Genomic DNA, 21,840 nt, shown 5'->3' with positions numbered 1-21,840 from the left:
GCCAGACCCCTGGAGAAACCGGGGCCCGGTCACAAGGCCCTGGGTCCCGGGTGGGGGTCAGGTGGGGCATGCCGGAACCCTCCGGAAGAGCCGGGCCCGGGTCGCAGGACTCTGTGCCCCGGGCAGGATCGCGTGGAGCACTCCAGACCCCTGGAGAAACCAGGGCCCGGTCGCAAGACCCTGGGCCCCGGGTGGGGGTCAGGCAGAGCACACTGGACCCCCGGAAGAGCTGGGGCCAGGTCGCAGGACTCTGGGCCCCAGGTGGGATCGCGCGGAGCACGCCAGACCCCCGGAGAAACTGGGGCCCAGTCGCAAGGCCCTGGGCCCCAGGTGGGAGTCAGACGGGGCACGCCGGACCCCCAGAAGAGCCCGGACCTGGGTCACAGGACTCTGGGCCCCAGGCAGAGTCGTGCGGAGCATGCTGGACCCCTGGAGAAACCGGGCCTGGGTGGCAGTGCTACTGAGTGCCTGATCCCACAACCTCCTCAAACCACACATACTGTCTTCTCATATTTAAAAAGAAAAAGAAAAAAGAAAAATATCGGAGAGGGGTCAAGAAGGCTGTGGCGGATGTCAGGATACTGGAGTTGCAGACAAAACTTATCCAAATGAACTGGAACTTTTGGAAAAATTCTCCACGAAGGACGACTGCCTCTTCTCTACATTCTTAAGAATCCTGGACTTCACCTGTAAGGAGAGAGTTTAGAGGAGACATAGGAAGGAGGAAGGCGGTGTTGGAAGCGGTCTCCGCGATGGCGGTGGAGACTTGTATCCAGGAGAGGCAGAAATCTGATCCTACCAACCTTATTTTTGGAGAAATTACACCAAACGTTGAATGGTACCATCGTGCATGCTTAGGAACACTGGACAACATTCAGAGTGGAAAAAGAGCTTGGGAAAGATTTGAAATAGTGAAGGCAGTGGCAATGGCAGTGGCCAGTACTCAGGGGAGGCAGAGATTGGATGCATTACACCTGGAACTTTTGAAGAAATAACCCCAGAGGCAGAATGCTACCACCACGCACTCTCAGGAATGTGGGACAACCTGCTGGGCAAAGAGGGTGTTCGGATTGGAGCCTGCCGAGGGGTGAGGCCGGTGATGGAGACAGCAAAGCTGGGATTGGAGCCTGCCGTGAGGCAAGGCTGGTGCTGGAGCCTCCGAGGCCATGATCGGAGCCTGCTGAGGGGTTAGCCTGGGTCGGGGTGAGCGAGGCTGGGAACAGAGCCTGCCGTGAGGCAAGGCCAGTGCTGGGGCCTCCAAGGCCATGATCGGAGCCTGCCGAGGGGTTAGGCCAGTGCTGGGGCCAGTGGCCAGCATCGGAGCCTGCCGTGAGGCAAGGCCACTACTGAGGCCTCCGAGGCCAGGATCAGAGCCTGCCAAGGGGTTAGGCTGGTGCTGGGGCCAGCGAGGCTGAAATCGGAGCCTGCCGTGAGGCAAGGCTGGTGCTGGGGCCTCCGAGGCTGGGATTGGAGCCTGCTGAGGGGTTAGGCTGGTGCCGGGGCCAGCGAGGCTGGGAATGGAGCCTGCCGTGAGGCAAGGCCAGTGTTAGGGCCTCAAGGCCATGATTGGAGCCTGCCCAGGGGTTAGGCTGGTGCTGGGGCCAGCAACAGGCATTGGAGCCTGCCGTGAGGCAAAACCGCTACTGAGGCCTCCGAGGCTGGGATCGGAGCCTGCCGAGGGATTAGGCCAGGTCGGGGCCAGCGAGGCCGGCATCGGAGCCTGCTGTGAGGCAAGGCCACTACTGAGGCCTCCGAGTCCAGGATCAGAGCCTGCTGATGGGTTAGGCCGGTGCTGGAGCCAGCGAGGCTGAAATCAGAGCCTGCTGTGAGGCAAGGCCGGTGCTGGGGCCTCCGAGGCCAGGATCGGAGCCTGCTGAGGGGTTAGGCCGGTGCCGGGGCCAGCAAGGCTGGGAGCAGAGCCTGCCGTGAGGCCAGCACCATGTGCATCACTATAGGGACCCCAGAGACGGGCAACATAGAAATGTCTTATGCAAACTGTAAAGCACCATGAATCTGATGGTGGTGATTTGTTACCATGGGGCCAGCTACTCAAAGTGTGGTCTCCTTTTTTAAAAAATGAATTTAAAAGTTTATTTATCATAGAAAAATATTGATTATTCAAAATCAACTTCCTGTAAAACAATAGTTTACAGAAAATTTCTTTCTCATGAACAGAAAATCACTACAGTTTTGGTCCAAGATAGGATGGGATTTTTCCTTCTTCAGATGATAGATGGATGTAGCCAAGTCTATGAACGAGTGAACTTGCCCCAAATGTACAACATAAATACAGAAGCAATGAGCAGACGACTCATAACCAATCCTAGAACAGGGCCAGCTTTAAGCCTCGGCGAATCCTTGGTATAGAATCGCCACATCCCCAGTACCTGCTGAGGTTGTGCAGTCCACGCTCCTTGTTCCACAGCTGGCATTTTTCCTCCACTGGACTGTGGATCCCACTGCCCGGGCGGCCACTGCTTTGCTGGGAGAGCATCCAGAGGAGCCCATGTTAGTACCACTGGGCATCGGACCCGGCGTGCTCGAGGCTGGAGGGCCGCAGGATGGAGAAGTCCAAAGTGTGATCTTCTAACCAGCATCATCGGCCTCTCCTAGGAACTTGCTAGAAATGCTACTGAATGTGCTAAGAACATTTTTTGTTACATAATACCGTTGTTGTTGTTGTTGTTGTTGTTGTTGTTGTTGTGTGTGTGTGTACGTGTGTGTGTGTGTTACTGAGAATTGAATCCAAGGGCATTCTACCCCTGAGCTACATCCCCAACTCTATTTTTATTTTATTTTTATTTATTTTGAAACAGGGTCTAAGTTGCAGAGGTCCCTACTAAGTAGCTGAGCCTGGCCGTGAACCTGCGATCCTCCTGTCTCAGCCTCCCAAGTAGTAGGATTACGAGCGTGTACCACTGTGCCTGGCTAAAACTTACCCTTTTTAAGTGTATAGTCCAGTGGCATTAAGTACATTCCCATTACTGTACACCTCACTGCTCCATCTCAAAGTGAAGCTCTGTACCCTAAATGCACTTGAGTGAAGTGTGGGAAGGTCTGGGCAGGGGACCTCTGGGCATAGTAGATGTAACCCTCGCTTCCTGTGCGGTGGACACTGCTAAGGGTCCTGCGTGTCTCCTCTTACCCAATCCTCCAGCAATCTGGGGTCTAGGTGGCATCACCAAACTCCATGGACCAGCCGGGGAAGCAAGCACCTTCCTCTAGGCCGTGCAGCTGCTCAGGGGTGGGGTGGAGGCACCCTGGGCTCTGGAGGCGCTCTCTGCACCTCTTCCAGCATGCTGGCTATACCCCTCTGCTTTCCCCTACACCCAGAAATACCCAGGGGCAAGGTCATCCAGGTGTCCTGCATTTGAAGATATGCACTGAGAAAGAATGCCTGGATATGTAGATCATAGAATGCCTGTAAATAAGATCTCCACTGCAAATAAATCTTTATTTTTGTGGCTTTATAGAGCTCTTGTGTCCGGGGAAGTGAGTGAAACAATCTGGACTCTGTGTAAACAAAAAAGGAATTTGCCTTTTTTTTTGGTATTAGAGATTGAACCCAAGGAATTCTACCCCTGAGCTACAACTCCATCCTATTTTATGTTTTATTTTGAAACAGGTTCTCACTAGGTTGCTGAGAGTCCCACTGTGTTGCTGAAGCTGTCCTTAAACCTGCAATCCTTCTGTCTCAGCCTCCCAAGTACTAGGATTACAGGTGTACGCTAACACGCCCTGCTGAAACTTTGTTTTTTACTTTATTTTGTCTCCCCAGAATCATTATTCTCCAAGACTTAATTTCCCTTTTTAGGCGCTCAATGGATCCTACTTTCCTCTTCTCAGACTCCTTTGGAACAAACAAGGAGATCAAACAGGAAGCTGGGGCTGGCAGCTCTGTGCAGGTTGGAGTGGCGCGGCCAGGTGTGCAGGTTGGAGTGACGCGGCCAGGATCACTGCTCTCTGCTGCAAACCCCAGGGTTGCCGGGCTCAGCATGTGCCAGGAGGGGTGGAAACTCCAGAAGGTCTGACCTGGTATGTGACTCAGGAACTCTGGCCAGTCTGCCTTGCTCCTGTCTGAAACTGGGAAGTTTACAAAACCCCAAATCTTATATGATCAGAAAAGATAAATCCCCTAAAAGGAAGAGAAACATGCTGGAAAATTCCACTGGAGATATCTGAAACTGCCTGAATCTTGAGTCAGCGACTGGGAGCTCAGCTGTGGCCAGGCCGCCGAGGGTGCAGCGGGACAAAGTCTGTCCTTCCACAAAGTGGACATCTAGAGGGGGCCTCTGCTCATTAAAAATTGCTTAAGAGTGGGGTGTGGTGGCGCAAGCTTGTAATCCCAGTACTTGGGAGGCTAAGAGGAGGAGAATGGCAGGCTTGAGACCAGCCTCAGCAACTTAGAGAGACCCTGTTTCAATTATAAAAAATAAAATAGGGCAGGGGGGTGGCTCAGAGGTAGAATGGCCCTGGGTTCAGCCCCCAATAACACACACACACACACACACACACACACACACACACACACGCTTAAGAAACAACTAGAGAGACAATAGGAAACATAAGAGACTTAAGTGTGGAGAGAGACCAATAGACTAGTGGAAGGGGATTGAGGGACGGAGTTGGGGAGGAGAAAAAGGAGGATTGAGGAAGAAAACCGTGCAAAACAATGCTCTGGAAGTATATGAAGGTATAATCTCCAGTCTCAATAACATGTACGGGAGGGAGGAGAGGGACTAGGTGGGGCATGGAAGGAAATACAACAAGAACTGTGTGTAGAATCAATGATCTGTGAAGACGTATTTAAAACTTCCTCTTCCCACGCCGGGTGTGGTGGCGCACGCTTGTAATTGCATTAAACTTCCTAGAAATACATAAACTTGTCAGGCACAGTGGCACACATCTATAATCCCAGTACTTGGGAGGCTGAGACAGGAGGATTGCTGGTTCAAAGCTAGCCTTAGCAATTTATTGAGACCCTGTTTCCAAATAAGAAGTAAAATCAAGCTAGGAGTATGATTTGGAGGCAGAATGCCTCTGGGTTCAACCCCCAGTACCACAAATAAAATAAAATAATAAAACAAAATAAAACAAAATATGGCTGTGGGTGCAGCTTAAAGGTAGAATGCCCCTGGGTTCAATTCCAGAAAGAGAGAAGAGAGAAGAGAGGAGAGAGAAGAGAGGAGAGAGGAGAGGGGAGAGGGAGAGGGAGAGGGAGAGAGAGAGAGAGAGAGAGAGAGAGAGAGAAGAGTAAGAATAAGAATAAGAATAGAAGAAGAAGGGAAGAGAGAAGAGAGAAGAGAGGAGAGGAAAGAGGGGAGAGGGAGAGGGAGAGGGAGAGGGAGAGGGAGAGGGAGAGGGAGAGGGAGAGGGAGAGGGAGAGAGAGAGAGAGAGAGGGAGAGAGAGAAGAGTAAGAATAAGAATAAAAGAAGGGAAGAGAGAAGAGAGAAGAGGAAAGAGAGAAACTAAGGTCTATCCCAATGATTGTCTCAGAACAACTCACTGAGCAAATGTCAATTAGGCAGACGATTCTCAATTCTTCTGAAATGGTAGAATTAATCATCTGTGAAGACGTATTTAAACATTCCTCTTCTCAGAATCCATGCCCAGGGTTCTGAGTTAACTGGTCCAGCTTGACACCCAAGACCTGGTATTGTTAAATGTGTTTCCCATGGTTGAGACCCACTGAAGTAGACCAAGCAGGGCTGATGTTCATTTTTGGTTTTGTGTTTTGAGACCAGGTCTCACTATGTTGCTCAGGCTGGCCTTGAACTTCTGAGCTCAAGCGATCCTCTTGCCTCCATCCCGGTGTAGCTGGACCACCGGCATGTGCCACCACAGCCAGCACTTGTTCATCTTTGCCTTGCTGTGCCTGACACAGCCGCTGGCACTTAGGTGCTCCATAAGTATTTGTAGAATGTATGTGTGAGTAAATGAAGTAGTAGAGATATATTAGCACATGAGTATAACTGTGTGTGTGTGTGTGTGTGTGTGTGTGTGTGTGTGTGTGTGTGTGTTGCTGAGGATTGGTCACAGGGGCATTCTAGCTTTGAGATACACCCCCAGCCTTTTTTATGTTTTTGTTTTGAAACAGGGTCTCGCTAGGTTACTTTGAGTCCTGCTAACTTGCTGAGGCTGGTCTCAGTCCTGTGATCCTCCCGTCTCACCTCCCAAATACTGGGATTACAGGTGTGCACCACCACACCTGGCAAATTCAAAATACTATTGTATGCGCTTCTCTCTAGTTCTGTTAAAAAGGTAAACTGGAGCACAATGTTTTTTTAACCGAACAACAATTCAGGAATCAGGTTGCTCCAACCAGAAGTGGTCTGAGGGCTCTATTCTAGAAACATAATAAAGGACAGGATTTATAAGGCAAATACATAAGTAACTTACAGGAAATATTTGATTTTTGTTATTTGGTCTTATTTGATCTATCTTTTTAGAAAGTCTCTTGTTACATATTTTTTTTTCTTTTTTCTTTTTTTTGATGGTACTGGGGATGAAACCCTTCTACCTCCGGGCTACACTCCCAGACCTATTTTATATTTTTATTTGGAAACAGGATCTCTTAAGCCAGCGAGCTTCAAACATGCGCGATCCTCCTGTCTCGGCCTCCCAAACACGGGGATTACAAGTGTGGGCCACCACGCCCGGCCATTTGTTACATAATTATGTTTGTTGGCTACTTCTCATTGGCTGAGCTTAGGTTCTGCTTTTCTTTTTCCTTTCTTTCTTTCTTTTTTCTTCTCCTCCTCCTCCTCCTCCTCCTCCTCCTCCTCCTCCTCCTCCTTCTTCTTCTTCTTCTTCTTCTTCTTCTTCTTTTTTTTTTTTTTTAACTGAGGATTGAACCCAGGAGCATCCTATCTCTGAGCTATACCCCCCAGCCCTTTTAATTTTTTTTATTTTGAAATAGGGCCTTACTACCTTGCTGAGGTTAGTCTTGAACCTGTGATCCTCCTGTCTCAGCCTCCCAAGTACTGGGATTACAGGTGTGTGCCACCATGTTTGGCCTGTTTTTCTTTAATATGGACATATACAAGAAATATTAAGTTTTGCGTATATTTGCAAATCAAGCAAGGCTACAGTTATATCCCTGAGTCCTTGGAATTGGTCTCCATTTTAACTTACTTTAACAACTCTCCTGACTTCCCTGGAAAAAAAGTTTTACATGATGTCTATTTTGTAGTTGAGGAAGCTCAGACTTAATGAGCTTTGGTGATGTTTTCCTCAACCCTAACAATACTGGCGGATGGACTCTGTTTAACTCTTGTGCATGCACAGGTTGGGTGGCTGGGCGGGTCCTCATCTGGTTTCAGTTGTACCCTGAGGAAGTTCACCTGGCTGCTTGCTTTGCAATGATCATTTATTCCTCCCATCTTACACTGAAGTCTAATTTTTAAAAGTGCTAATTACAGAAAATTCAGATTTAAAAAGTCAGGAAATGGTACAACTAACACTCAAGTAGTCATCTACCAGCTTCGACAAGGATCTCCTCAGGGCGGGCTGAGTTTGTTCACATCTCCTGTTTTGAAACAAATTCCTGTTTGCTGGGCATGGTGGCGCACGCTTGTAATTCCCGCGCGTGGGAGGCAGAGACAGGAGGATCGTGCAGGTTCGAAGCCAGCCACACTGGCTTAAAAGACCCTGTTTTCAAAAATAAAAAAAGCATAAAATAGGTCTGGGAATGTAGCCCGGAGGTAGAAGGGCTTCCATGAACCCCAGTTCTACCAAAAAGGAAAAAAGAAAAAAAGAAAATAAAAAAAGAAAGAAACAAATTCCTACAAATAGTTCAGTATGCATCTCTATGGAATTGAAGATAATCTCAATATCATTACCATACCTAAAAATGAACAATAATTCCTTAGTATTACCAAATATTCTGTCATTGTTGATACATCTCTAATGGTCTTTTTAAAAAAGTTTCTCAGAGCCAGATGTGATGGTGCATGCTTGTTATTCCCCTACTTGGGAGGCTGAGGCAGAATGATCACAGGTTTGAGGACAGCCTCAGCAAGTAGTGAGACTCTCATTAATCTAGCGACATCCTTTTTCAAAATTTAAAAACAACTGGGCGTGGTAGGGCACACTTGTAATCCCAGCTCTTGGGAGGCTGAGACAGGAGGACCGCACAGGTTTGAAGCCAGCCTCAGCTACTTAGTGAGGCTCTCAGCAACTTAGTGAGACCCTGTTTCCAAATAAATTATAAAATAGGGCTGGGGGTATAGCCTGGGCGAAGAAAGCCCCTGGGTTCAATCCCCAGCACCGCACACACCAAAAAGTTTTTATATTACAGATTAAATTGAGTTCTATATGTTATTACTGGTTGCTATTTCCCTTAAGCTTTTTATTATTATTTTAAAATTTTATTTATTTATTTTGCAGTATCAGGGATTGAATCCTGAGGCATTCTACCTCCGATCTACACCCCCAGCTCTATTTTTTATTCTTTATTTTGAAACAGCGTCTCACTAAATTGCAGAGGGCCTCACTAAGTCGCTGAGGCTGGCCTTGAACCTGCACTCCTCCTGTCTTAGCCTCCCAACCACTGGGATTACAAGTGTGTGCCACCACACCTGGCTTTAGGCCTTTTTAAATCAATAGATTTTCCTTTCATCTCTTTTTATCTCCTTGTAATTTATTTGTTGAAGCAATCCTGTCATTTGTCCTGTAGAGTTCTCATAGTCAGGATTTTGTTGACTGGAGCCTACCAGTATTGCCTAACGCAGTTCTTTGGGTCCAATAACTCATTATTTAGTAGGCAGATCCAGGAGCTGGATTAGATTTAGGTTAATACCCCCACCCACCCACCCATCCAGAACCCCCTCCTGAAGAGCTAAAACATGTATACAAAGGTAGAAGTTCTGGAAACAAAAGCCAGTGTCAAGGATAAGCATCTCATACACACACATTTATGGCCAAGAATTAAGGTCATGCCTGACCCAGGCCGTAACACACCCAGTTTCTGCTGGGAGGGTCTTTTCTACCTCCAGTCCAGGGTTAGCCTTCTCTCTGTCAGGTGTTTCTGTCTCCACCTCTGTGCATTTGTCTCTTTCTTTTCTTGATTTGTAGTCCTTGGAATCAGTATGGCAGGTGGCAATGAGACCTTTCCTGGAAGACCTTGTTTCCCTGTGGCCCTATACAAATCGCTATTTCCACCTACTTGGGAGTGAGGCAGATCAGTACTTTCTAGTGACTACTACTTACTATATAAGACACAGAACACTGTCTCAGAGCGACATCTAGTGGCATCTAAAATTGAGGTATCGTAAATGGTCCTTGTTCTGTTTTGATTTTGTGGTAATGGGGATTGAATCCGGGAGCATTTACCTCCGAGCTACACCCCCAGCCCTATTTTACTTTCAATTTGGAAACAGGGGTTCACGAGGTTGATGGAGTGCCACTACTTGCTGAGGCTGTTCTCAAACCAGCGATCCTTCTGTCTCAGCCTCCCAAGTACTGGGATTACAGCTGTGTGTCATCACACCCAGTTTAAGAGGATATCAAACTTTTTAAAGGGACAGGAACTAGTTTGCTTTCAAAATATATGTTTTAATTGTATTTTTAAGTTACAAAGTAACTCATAGCCAGGTGTGAAGGCGCACACTTGTAATCCCAGCATTCAGGAGGCTGAGACTGGAGGATTGCGGTTTGCGGACAGCCTCAGCTACTTAGGCCCTCTGCAACTTAGTGCGAGCCTGTCTCAAAATAAAGAATAAAAAATAGGGCAGGAGGTGTAGCTTGGAGGTCGAATGTCCCTGGGCTCCATCCCCAGACCCGAAAAAAAAAAAGTAACTCATGATCATAAGAAAAACCTCAAAAGATATAAAACAATAACTGCCTTGGTAATTAGATTTGTTTCCAAAAGTTCACTCAGTCTTTCATAGTGTACCCCTTGAATAGAAAGTAGAAGTCCCACCTCAACACCTAGTTTTGCAACCACAACTAAGGGCAGATTGTTCTCTTTGGTGGCTGCATAGTATTCTATAGAATAGAGAGGAGGAGAATTTCCCCCTCCATTCCTCAGATAATACAGGAAAGAATCTTGGATGGGTTCAGGAATCATGGGCTCCAGTCCTGGCTGTGTCCTTAACTAGGATACATACCCAGCAAGTCCTCTGGACTTCAGTTCCCTTAGTTTACAAGTAAAATAAATAAAATGCATATTAAAGTACCATAGAACCAGGGATGGTGGTGCATACCTGGGAAGCTGAGATGGGAAGATTGCAGATTCGTGGCCAGTCTCAGTAATTTAGTGAGACCTTCAGCAACTTTGTAAGACACTGTTTCAAAATAAAAAAGTAAAATGGATACCAGCGTGGTGGCATACACTTGTAATCCCAGTACTTGGGAGGCTGAGACAGGAGGATTTCAGTTTCAAGGCCAGCCTCAGCTACTTAGTGAGGCCCTCTGCAACGTACTGAGACTCTATTTCCAAATAGGAAATAAAATTGGGTTGGGGGTTAGCTCAGAGATAAAATGCTTCTGGGTTTAATCCCTAGTGGCACACACACAAAAAAATAAAAAAGTAAAATGGGTTTGGGAGTGTGGCTCAGAGGTAGAACAGAACTGGGTTCAGTCCCTAGTCCCCAAAAGACAAAAACAAGCCAGGCGTGGTGGCGCACGCTTGTAATCCCAGCATTTGGGAGGCTGAGACCGGAGGATCGTGGTTCGCGGACAGCCTCAGCTACTTAGTGAGGTCTTCCACAACTTACTGAGACCCTGTTTCAAAATAAAGAATAAATATTAGGGCAGGGAGTGTAACTCAGAGGTCGAATGCGCCTGGGTTCCATCCCCAGACCCACAAAAAAAAAAAAAAAAAAAAAAAAAAGACAAAAGTAAAAAGTAAAAAGCATGGAAACACCCTATTCTGCCTTAGGCAGACGCAGGCTGCACCGCGCACCATGGGCGCTCCTGGTTCTCAGGGCTGGGCCTTGCAGTTAACCTACACCATTGGCTTTCCTGTCTCTAGATTGTCAGCTGCAGAGCTCTGAATACGTCGGCCTCCATAACCACAGGAGCCAATTCCCTACAGATGTTTATATTTCTATATAGCTACAAGTAATATTGAACCCAAACAAAACCAAATCCTCTTAGTTCTATTTCTTTGGAAACCCAGACAAACATCATACCATTTGACAAAGTAATCCTATTTCTGAGATTTTATCTTAAGAAAATGTATAAATTCAAAAGATTTTTGTAAAACAAGCTATATGTGCACAGTTATTAATCACAGGATTATTTATAATATTGAAAAAACTGGAATATACACATGCTTAACAATTGGAGAGTGGCCAAACAGATTATAATGCATCCATTTAAAAGAAAATTACATGCCGAGCGTGGTGGCGCATGCTTGTAATCCCCGCGCTTGGGAGGCTGAGACAGGAGGATCGCGCAGGTTCGAAGCCAGCCTCAGCTACTTAGTGAGGCTCTCAGCAACTTAGTGAGACCCTGTTTCCAAATAAAGTATAAAAAAGGTCTGGGAGGCTGGGCGTGGTGGTGCATGCTTGTAATCCCCGCGCTTGGGAGGCAGAGACAGGAGGATTGCACAGGTTCGAAGCCAGGAGCACTGGCTTAAGAAAATAATTAAGTATAAAATAGGTCTGAGAGTGTAGCCCGGAGGTAGAAGGGCTTCCAGGAACCCCAGTATCACCAAAAAAAAAAAAAAAAAAAAAAGAAAGAAAAGAAAATTATACAACCATTAAGCTGATAACCATGAAGATCATGCAGGAACATGGGAAAGTGTTTACAACCAGATGTAAACTTATAAAAATGTAGATCTTAAAATTAAATAAGCACTATAATTATAACAAGTAAGACAAGTAATGAAAATATCTATATGTTTGGGTCATAGGATTATATGTACAATTTTCAATAAGAATGTGACATTTAAAAAACAATAGACAAAAGACATAAAATGGCTGAGTGCAGTGGTGCCCGCCTGTGAACCTAGTACCTAGGAAACTGATACAGGAGCCAGCTTCTGCAACTTAGTGAGATGCTGCTTCAAAATAAAAAATACAAAGCCGGACGTGGTGGCACACGCTTGTAATCCCCGCGCTTGGGAGGCTGAGACAGGAGGATCGCCGAGGTTCAAAGCCAGCCTCAGCTACTTAGTGAGGCTCTCAGCAACTTAGTGAGACCCTGTTTCCAAATAAAGTATAAAATAGGTCTGGGAGTATAGCCCGGAGGTAGAAAGCCTCTGGGTTCCACCCCCAGTACCACAAAAATAAATAAATAAATAAATAAATAAAATAATACAAAGTTTGGGGGATATAGCTTAGTAGTAGAACATTCAATCCTCAGTACCAGAATATTTTTTAAAGTGTAAAATAAAAATAATGAGGGGCTGTAATCCATTAAGATATATGACTACAATGCATCAATAAAAAAATTAAAAAAAATAGCCGGGCGTGGTGGCACACACTTGTAATCCCAGCATTTGGGAGGCTGAGACCGGAGGATCGCGATTCGCGGACAGCCTCAGCTACTTAGTGAGGCCCTCTGCAACTCAGTGAGACCCAGTTTCAAAATAAAGAATAAAAAATTGGGCAGGGGGTGTAGCTCGGAGGTCGAATCCCCTTGGGTTCCACTCCCAGACCCGCAAAAAATAAATAAATAAATAAATAAATAAATAAATAAGTAAGTAAATAAATAAAATGAGGGAGTTGAATTAATTCTAGGGTTTTTTGTTTGTTTGTTTGTTTGTTGTTGTTTTTGGTACTGAGGATGGAACCCAGGGGAACTTTACCTCCGAGTTACACCCCCAGCTCTATTTTTTTAGTCTTTTTAATTTTGAAACAGGGTCTCGCTGAGTTGCAAAGGGCCTCGCTAAGCTGAGGCTGTCCACAAACCACAATCCTCGATCCTCCAGTCTCCGCCTCCCAAATGCTAGGATTACAAGTGTGTGCCACCACTGCCGGCTAGTTCTAGTTTTTAACTAGAATACACTTCAGAATTTAAAACTACACCTCTGTAAAGATTCTGAGATAGGAGCCGGGTGTAGTAGTACACGCTTGTAATCCCAGTATTTGAGAGGCTGAGATAGGAGGATCACAGGTTCAAGGTCAGCCTCAGCTACTTAGGCCCTCCCTCCACAAGTTAGTGAGACCTTGTCTCAAAATAAAGAATAAAAAATAGGGCTGGGGGTGTAGCTCAGAGGTAAAATCCCCTGGGTTTAATCCCCAGTACCACACACACACACACACACACACACACACACACACACACAAGATTCTGAGATAAACTGGAAAAAGTAGATAGATACTTAAACACACACAGGACATCCGCCCCTCCCACCCAAACACTGAGGTGTACTGGCAGACAAATTCCCAGCGCAGTTCAGAGTCTCTGCGCCCGCAAGGCACTGCTCCTGGACGCCCGGCCGTCCTCAGCGTGCACTCAGCTGCTGCAGCTGCTGTCACCGGTGCTCGTGGGCCGGGGCCGAGCTCTCTGAGCAGGACTGCTCCACCAGGCGGAAGGCCTCCAGGAACTCATTAATGTCGATGTGGCCGTCCTTGTTGAAGTCGATGCTCCGGGCAAGGTCGCAGATGCAGTCGTCTGTGACGTGGATGTTCATATGGGAGCTAAACAGCTTCCACGTCTGTCTGAACTCATCCAGGGAGATAAAGCCTTACGGAGGGAAGAAGTCTCCTCTGTGAGCGTGTCTAGTCTGCAGCTCATTCCCCTGACATTCTTACAAGGGCACCTGCTCCCCTGCTGTAAACACCTGGCCCCACAGCCTCCCGGCTCTAAACTCCCAAAGGACCACGTGTGGATCTCAGCTGGGAGGATTCTGCTCCTCTCCCTCCGGGGGATACTCGGCCACGCGTGGAGGCGTTTTTTATTGTCATGACCCAGGCAGGTGGCGCGCTATTACCACCGAGTAGGTAAAACTCCAGGGTGTTGCTACAAATCCTTCAAGGCACAAGATGAACACCCCCCAAAAGTACCCAGTCCCAAGTGCCAATAGTACTGCTCTAGGGAAACCCTGCACTTAATGGTCCCAATACATTCTAACTCATCAGCTTATATAAAGGTTTTAAACTGGGCGTGGTGATACCTGTCTGTGGTCCCAGGTCCTGGGGAGGCTGAGGCGAGGAGGATCACTTGAACTCAGGAGCTTGAGACCAACGTGAGCAACAGTGATCCGTATCCCATCTCAAAAACCAACAAATATCTACCACCTTGTACCCCATTAATATGTATGACTACAATGCACCAATAAATTTTTTTAAGTAAAAAAATAGTAGTGTATGTGTGTGTGCGTGTGTGCATGTGTGCGTGTGTGTGCGTGTGTGCATGCGTGTGCGTGCACGTGTGTGTGTGTGTGTGTGTGTGTGTGTGTGTGTGTGTATGCTTTACTGGAGATTGAACCCAGAAGCATTCTACCTCCAAGCTATACCCCCAGCCCTTTTTTAAATTTTTTGTTTTGAAACATGGTTTCACTACACTGATAAGAGTCTCACTACTTACTGTTTGAGGCTGTCCTCAAATCTGTGATTCTCTCAGCCTCCCAACCACATCTGGCTGCCCCATCTTTTTTTTTTTTTTTCAGAATTGGGGATTGAACCCAGGGGCATTCTATCTCCAAGATACACCCCCAGCCCTAGTTTTTATTCTTTATTTAGAAACAGGGCCTCACTAAGTAGCTGAGGCTGGCTGCAAACCTACAATCCTCCTGTCTCTGTCTCCCAAGTACTGGGATTACAAGTGTGCGCCACCACACCCAGCTCTGTCCCCCACTTTTTTTGTAGTACTGGGAATGGAGTCCAGTGACACTCTACCTCTGTGCTACAGTCTCAGCCTGATTTTTTTATTCTTTATTCTGAAACAGGATCTCACTGCGTTGCCAAGAGCCTCACTAAGTAGCTGCTGAGGCTGTCCAAGAACTGAGATCCTCCTGTCTCAGCCTCCCAAATGCTGGATTACAAGTGTTCACCACCACACCTGGATTTGCCCCATCCCTTTCTAAATGGACTTTTTTTGGGGAGGGGGGGCAATGCCTGCTATTTATAAGCATTAATACTATCTACTTTGTCCCCAAAATGATTGAGTGGAGAGGAAGCAGGATGAAGTGGAAAGAGACTAAAGGGTTCAAGGTAAATTGGTGTGCCTCAGAAGTGATAAAATATTGAAAACCTTTACCTGAATGGTCACTGTCTATGATTCTAAAAATGGTCTCCAGGTTGGATCGGTTTCGATACAGTGTTTCCAGCAAGCTTGACTGTATGTTCTGTAAGAAAAAAAAAAAACTCATTTTTCTTCTATGGCTTAGGTTTAGGTTTATCTTTTTTATTTATTTATTTTTCGGTCCTGGGGATGCAACCCAGGGGCATTCTACCTCTGAGCTACATCCCAGTCCAATTTTTTATTTTTTTATTTTGAAACAGGGTCTCACTAAGTTGCAGAGGGCCTCACTAAGTAGCTGAGGCTGTCCGTGAACTGCGATCCTCCGGTCTCAGCCTCCCCAGTGCTGGGATTACAATAAATACTTTTTTTTTTTTTTTTTTAATAAGAGAAGGTGTCCTGAGGAAACAAAATGGACCTTCAAGCAAGACATACCTGGGTTTGGCTTTGTTGTTTTGGTGTTGGGTTGGAACCCAAGGCGGGCATGGTAAGCACACGGCTGTCCTGCTGAGCTACACGCCCAGCCCAGACCCAATTCTGAGTCTACAACCCTGGGCAAATACTTAACATCTGTGAGCAGTGTCCTCCCAGGTCTACCAGTGCTCGTAATACCTGCCTCTTGGGTGGTTCTGAGGATGAACTGAGATGACATATATAAACCATCATCACAAAGACTGTCACATAGAAATGCAACCAACAGTTCTTGTTTCTTGCCCATCTGCCTTTTGGTTTCTAGGGAGTTGGCTGTTTCTGATTCAGAGTTCTCTCTAAGGGGCTGCATGTCCCCACCATCACACCGATACCTCGCGGCTCAGCTGTCCCTTGGCCAAGTCCTCCAACCAGGTCTTGTACTCCACGGTGTTATCCGCTGAGCTGCTTACCAGCTGTGGCCTCAGCACCCGCCACGGCAGCCCCAGATGCAGCACGGACTCCACAGCTGCCGCCCAGTCACTCAGGGTGATTAAACCTGCAGGAAAGAGCCCACAGGCTCACCTGTCATGTGGTCTTACATTCTCCCCCTGACATGCTTGTGCTATCTGTAGGTGCTAGAAATAAAGAACATCAAGAGGGAGTGCGGGGAGCAGCATACAGAGGAATCACAGCAAGTGCTATGTACACGGATTTCTGTATCCCTTTGAATCTCATTAGGAAGTATCATTACATTGCACCAATGAAAGTATATAAAATAATGGGATTGTCAGTGTTTTGTTGGTCGTGGCTGAGCTGGTTAGAAACTAGGGTTGCTGGATAAAATGCAGGATGGCAGCCAGGCTTGGTGGCACACACTTGTAATCCCAGCATTCAGGAGGCTGATACTGGAGGATCGTAGTTCAAGGACAGTGTCAGCTATTTAGCGAGGACCTTCACAACTCAGTGAAACCCTGTTTCAAAAATAAATGATGATTGAGTAGGGCGTGGTGGCGCGTGCTTGTAATCCCCGCATTTGGGAGGCTGAGACTGGAGGATCGCAGTTCGTGGACAGCCTCAGCTACTTAGTGAGGCCCTCCGCAACTTAGTGAGACCCTGTTCCAAAATAAAGAATAAAAAATAGGGCATGGGGTATAGCTCAGAAGTCGAATGCCCCTGGGTTTCATCCCCAGACCCGCAAAAAAAAAAATTTAAAAATTAAAATAAATGATGATTAAAAAATAGGGCTGGGAGTGTAGCTCAGAAGTACAGTACCCCCAGGTTCCATCTTCAGTACTGCAAATAAAAAAATGAATAAATAAGCTGGGCATGGTGGCACACGTTTGTAATCCCCGCGCTTGGGAGGTGGAGACAGGAGAATCACGCAGGTTCGAAGCCAGCAGTGCAGGCTTAAGAGACCCTGTTTCCAAATTTTAAAATAGGTCTGGGAGTATAGCCCGGAGGTAGAAGGGTTTCCAGGAACCCTAGTACCACCAAAAATAAATAAATAAATAAATAAATAAATAAATAAATAAATAAATAAAGTGCAGGATAGCCAGTTAAATTTAAATTTCAGACAACAAAGTATAAGTATGTACATGGTATTAAACAAATTATTTGTCATCTGTTTGTAATTCTTTTTTTTTTTTTGCGGGTCTGGGAATGGAACCCAGGGGCATTCGACCTCTGAGCTACACCCCCTGCCCTATTTTTTATTCTTTATTTTGAAACAGGGTCTCGTTAAGTTACTGAGTGCCTCACTAAGTAGCCGAGGCTGTTCACGAACCACGATCCTCTGGTCTCAGCCTCCCAAATGCTGGGGTTACAAGCGTGCACCATCACACCCAGCTGTTTGTAATTCTAATTTAACTAGGCATCCTAAATTTTTATCTATTAAAGAGTCTTGTAAATGACATCATAAGGCACCATACCTATACAGCATTAGTTGCTTAAAACATCAACACTTCTGAGTTCCTTAGAATATAGCATTCACTGAAATTCTTGGAAGGCAAAACAATGTGAAAAGATATTGCTATGAATCTATAAATATTATAGCTGGATGTTTTTGGAGGGGGTACTGGGCAATGAAACCAGGGGCATTCTATCCCCAAGCTCTACCTCCAACCCTTTTATTTTTTAGTTGTTTGTTTGTGTGTGTGTGTGTGTGTGTGTGTGTGTGTGTGTGTGTGTGTGTGGCACTAGAAATGGAACCCAGGGGCATTTTCCCTCTGAGCTATACCCCCACCCCCATTTTTAATTCTTTATTTTTTTAATTTTTATTTATTTATTTTTTGGTGGTACTGGGGTTCCTGGAAGCCCTTTTACCTCTGAGCTACACTCCCAGACCTATTTTTACATTTTTATTTGGAAACAGGGTCTCCTAAGCCAGCGCGCACAGCTGGCTTCGAACCTGTGCGATTCTCCTGTCTCTGCCTCCCAAGCGCGGGGATTACAAGCGTGCGCCACCACGCCCGGCTTTAATTCTTTATTTTGAAACAAGGTCTCACTAAGTTGCAGAGGGCCTCACAAAGTAGCTGAGGCTGGCCGTGAACCTGTTATCCTCCTGTCTCAGCCTCCCAAGTACTGGGATTACAAGCGTGCGCCACCATGCTCAGCTATTTTTTAGTTTGAAACAGGGTCTCGCTAAGTTGCTGAGGCTGGTCTTGAACCTGCAAATCTCCTGTCTCAACCTCCTGAGCACTGGGATTACAGGTGTGTAATTACAGATGCCAGCATACCCAACTGTTACTACTATTTTGGGCAGAGCTCAAAGTGAGTCAAAACTGGATAGACATTCATTCCATTTAGTTGAGCAAAACCAAAAATTTTAGCTTAAGAATAGAACATGGAACAGATTAGCACACACTCAACGAGACAAGAGCGAGCCACCAGCGCTGGCTGGTCTCAGACACACGCTCTAACTTCCTCCACGCATAGCTTTTGGCTTCATTTTGGTTTGCTCACCTTTCCCTTGAAAATATTCCATTTCTTAAGCTGGGCGTGGTGGCACACGCTTGTAATCCCAGCATTCGGGAGGCTGAGGCAGGAGGATCACGGTTCGTGGACAGCCTCAGCTACTTAGTGAGGCCCTCTGCAACTCAGTGAGACCCTGTTTCAAAATAAAGAATAAGAAATAGGGCAGGGGGTGTAGCTCAGAGGTCGAATGCCCCTGGGTTCCATCCCCAGACCCGCAAAAAAAAAAAAAAAAAAAAATTCCATTTCTTTTCACCATCTCCATCTATATTCTGCCAAACTCACATTCTGTTTAAAGCTTAGAAATTAAAACTTTAGAAAAATAACTTAGACATTAGTTTAAAAGCTTGGGAAGTAGCCAAGGGGCGTCTGGTCTTCCATCCACTCCACAGTTCCCTTGTTTGCTAACTGTGGAGGGCGGGAGCGATTTCCCGGCTGCGTCCTCCCTGCGTGTCTTATGTCTTGGGCTTTACTCTCACCAGTTTTGCCTGTATCGCGCTTTTTGAATTCACAGAGGAGGTCTGAGGAGTGAGCGAACAGCTTTCCACGCAGAGCTCTCAGCGCCGACTCCTCCACTCTGCTGATCCTGGAACAGGAAACGAAAAGGGATGTTTGTTTGTTTATTCATTTACTTATTTATTGGTACTGGATTGAACCCAGGGGTGTTCTACCTCTGAGTTACACTCCCAGCCATGTATGTATGAATGTATGTATGTATGCATATATATATTTATATATGTGTGTGTATATGTGTATGTGTCGGGGTGTTGCTGGGGATGGAACCAGGGGCTCTCTACTCATCATGATGGGTAACTAGTGGCTCTTTAACTTTTTAGAGATCCCATACTTCTGTTGGCCTCTGGTAAACAAGCTCCAAAAAAAAAACACATATGCTCACATAACTATTATATTAGGGATGAGCCCAGTGTGGTGGAACATACCTGTAATATCAATACTTAGTATGATATGGGAGGATTGCAGGCTTAAGGCCAGCCTCAACAATTTAGGGAGACCCTCAGTAATCTGCTGAAACTGTTTTAAAACATAAAGGGCCAAGCCAAGCATGGTGGTGCAAGCTTGTAATCCTAGTACTTGGGAGGCTGAGACAGGAGGATTGCAAGTCCCAGGCCAGCCTCAGCAGCTTAGGGGTATTCTCAGCAGCTTAGTGAAACCCTGTTTCAAAAAAAAAAAAAAAAAACCTGTGGGGAGCCGAGAAGCAATGTCCCTAAAAACCACCCTAAGCTTCCCCCAGGCTGCAGCTGTACTCTGGATGACCGCAACTTGCTTTAAAAGAAGAACAGAGAGCAGTTATCACTGAGGCAAGGCCAACAGAATGTGAGCAGTTAAAAATAAGTTAGGGACTAACAGTTCTCTTCCTGCCCTCGCTCTGATCAATGTAGCTCATGGCCATGAGAAAAGTTAGAGCAAACAATAAGACTTTCATACTGCAAAGGTTTATTGAAGGTTTAACATTCACCAGATGTAACATTGTGTGCGCAGATATCTGACTGTTCTAACATTCCAGCAAACTGTGTACGTGACATCCGTGCCTTGCGGCTTCCCGCCACTTCCCCCTCGGGGCTGTGTGCAAAAGGCTGTATTGGCAACTCCTGATTGGTCGCCCTGGCTCCACTCCTCCTCCTTAGCCCTTCTCCCCTTCCCCCAGCCTCTCACTGCATAAAAGGCTTGCCCCAACAATAAAGTTTGCTTCAGATCCTCATCCTGTGTCTGGAGTCATCCCTTCCCTACTAACCAATTTGCTTCCACAGGTACTCAGGAGAAGTTTCTCACCCACCACGTTGTGCGGTTGCCTTTTGGACAGCTCTCACTGCTGGTCAGCGAGAGCTCGGAGCCCTTTGGGGCTCCCCCCGCGGGGAACCGCAAAAACCAATAATATAAAAAGGGCTGGGGGTATAGCTCAGAGGTAGACTGCCTCTGCATTCAATCCCCAGTTAAAACAAAACAAAACAAAACAAAACAAAACAAAGATCCACTACTTAAGAACGGCATTTAAACTGTTAGCCAGGGATGGTTATGCAGGGGTGGAGTGCGGTGATGCCCTTGAACGCCCTCTGTCTCTACCAAACCCCTTATGTTGGTGCGATCCTTAGACCATTCCTTGATAGTTGGACTCCAGGATCCTGTTCTGTTATGTGAGAAGTGGATTAAGAGCCAGGCATGGTGGCACACACTTGTAATCCCAGCATTTGGGAGGCTGAGACTGGAGGATCGCGGTTCACAGACCACCTCAGCTACTACTTAGTGAGGCCCTCTGCAACTTAGTGAGACCCTATTTCAAAATAAAGAATAAAAAATAGGGCAGGGGGTGTAGCTTGGAGGTCGAATGCCCCTGGGTTCCATCCCCGGATACACACACACACACACACACACACACACACACACACACAAAGTGGATTAAAGCAAGAAGTAAGTGAGTTCTGAGTGAGGACTCCTCTAAAGAAAAGCCAGGAAGAGTTTCTGGACACTGAGACATCCGTTATGCTGCTCAGAGACATCTTATTTCTAAATTCTCCATCATGATCAGGGTAGTTGCTGTCCTTGGAGAAGTAACTTCTGGGGAAAGCGGGTGATGTTGTCCTTATTTAATACAATCAGCCACTATTTCAAAGAGCTGAATGTTCCTTGATTATCTTAGCAAAGTGTGCTCTTTATAGGATTCCCTACACTGACTCCTTGTGTAGTGACAATACCTAAGTTCTAGGGAATTATAGTGTTCCAGGGCTGAGACCACCCCACAGGTTCCAGTTTGGTAGGGCTAGGCGAAGCTCAGGTGATTTTTCTGAAGCTCCTTAGATGATTTTATAGCACAGTAGGTTTGAGCCTCACTTGGTGAGTTTAAATTTTCCCAGAACAAGCTGGGTGTGATGGTGCATGCCTGTAATCCCAGCTACTTGGGAGGCAGAGGCAGGAGGATCATGAATTCGAGACTATCCTGGGCAACTTAGTGAACCCCCATGTTAATCTTCTCTCTCTCTCTCTCTCTCTCTCTCTCTCTCTCTCTCTCTCTCTCTCTCTCTCTCTCTCTCCCCTTCTGGACTATACTCCCAGACTTATCTGATATTTTATTTGGAAACAGGATCTCACTAAGTTGCTGAAAGCCTCACTAAGTAGCTGAGGCTGGCTTCGAACCCGTGTGATCCTCCTGTCTCAGCCTCCCAAGCGCGGGGATTACAAGCCACCACACCCTGCTTCTTTTTTTCTTTTTATATAACTTTCTTTTGAGTAAGGCTGGCCTATACTTAATAACTCAAGCATAATTTAAAACAATCCACTTTTAGAACTCTTGCAAGGTAAGTGCTAAA

At 46.3% G+C, this 21,840-nt stretch overlaps 1 protein-coding gene and 1 pseudogene across 2 annotated transcripts in view; both read right to left on the bottom strand.

The window, feature by feature from the left end:
- Positions 1–2,249: 2,249 nt before the first annotated feature.
- On the bottom strand, positions 2,250–2,982 carry LOC308264083 (protein transport protein Sec61 subunit beta-like; annotated as a pseudogene). Its single transcript has 2 exons — positions 2,940–2,982; positions 2,250–2,546 (listed from the first exon to the last, which is right to left on the bottom strand). The product of its transcript is annotated as a protein transport protein Sec61 subunit beta-like (transcript).
- Positions 2,983–13,427: 10,445 nt separating this feature from the next.
- The window catches only part of PPEF2 (protein phosphatase with EF-hand domain 2), a gene marked incomplete at both ends in the record, with an annotated part of 38,882 nt that continues 30,469 nt past the window's right edge, over positions 13,428–21,840 (bottom strand). Inside the window, 4 exons of the mRNA XM_080697219.1 lie at positions 13,428–13,639; positions 15,155–15,242; positions 15,940–16,103; positions 18,997–19,103. Coding sequence (XP_080553345.1) covers positions 13,428–13,639; positions 15,155–15,242; positions 15,940–16,103; positions 18,997–19,103 — 571 coding nt within the window. The remainder of the gene's footprint in view (positions 13,640–15,154; positions 15,243–15,939; positions 16,104–18,996; positions 19,104–21,840) is intronic.

This window comes from Muscardinus avellanarius (assembly GCF_963383645.1).
Source record: "Muscardinus avellanarius genome assembly, chromosome: 6".
NCBI classification, from domain to species: domain Eukaryota; kingdom Metazoa; phylum Chordata; class Mammalia; order Rodentia; family Gliridae; genus Muscardinus; species Muscardinus avellanarius.
This window is presented reverse-complemented; position numbering and strand designations above follow the sequence as displayed.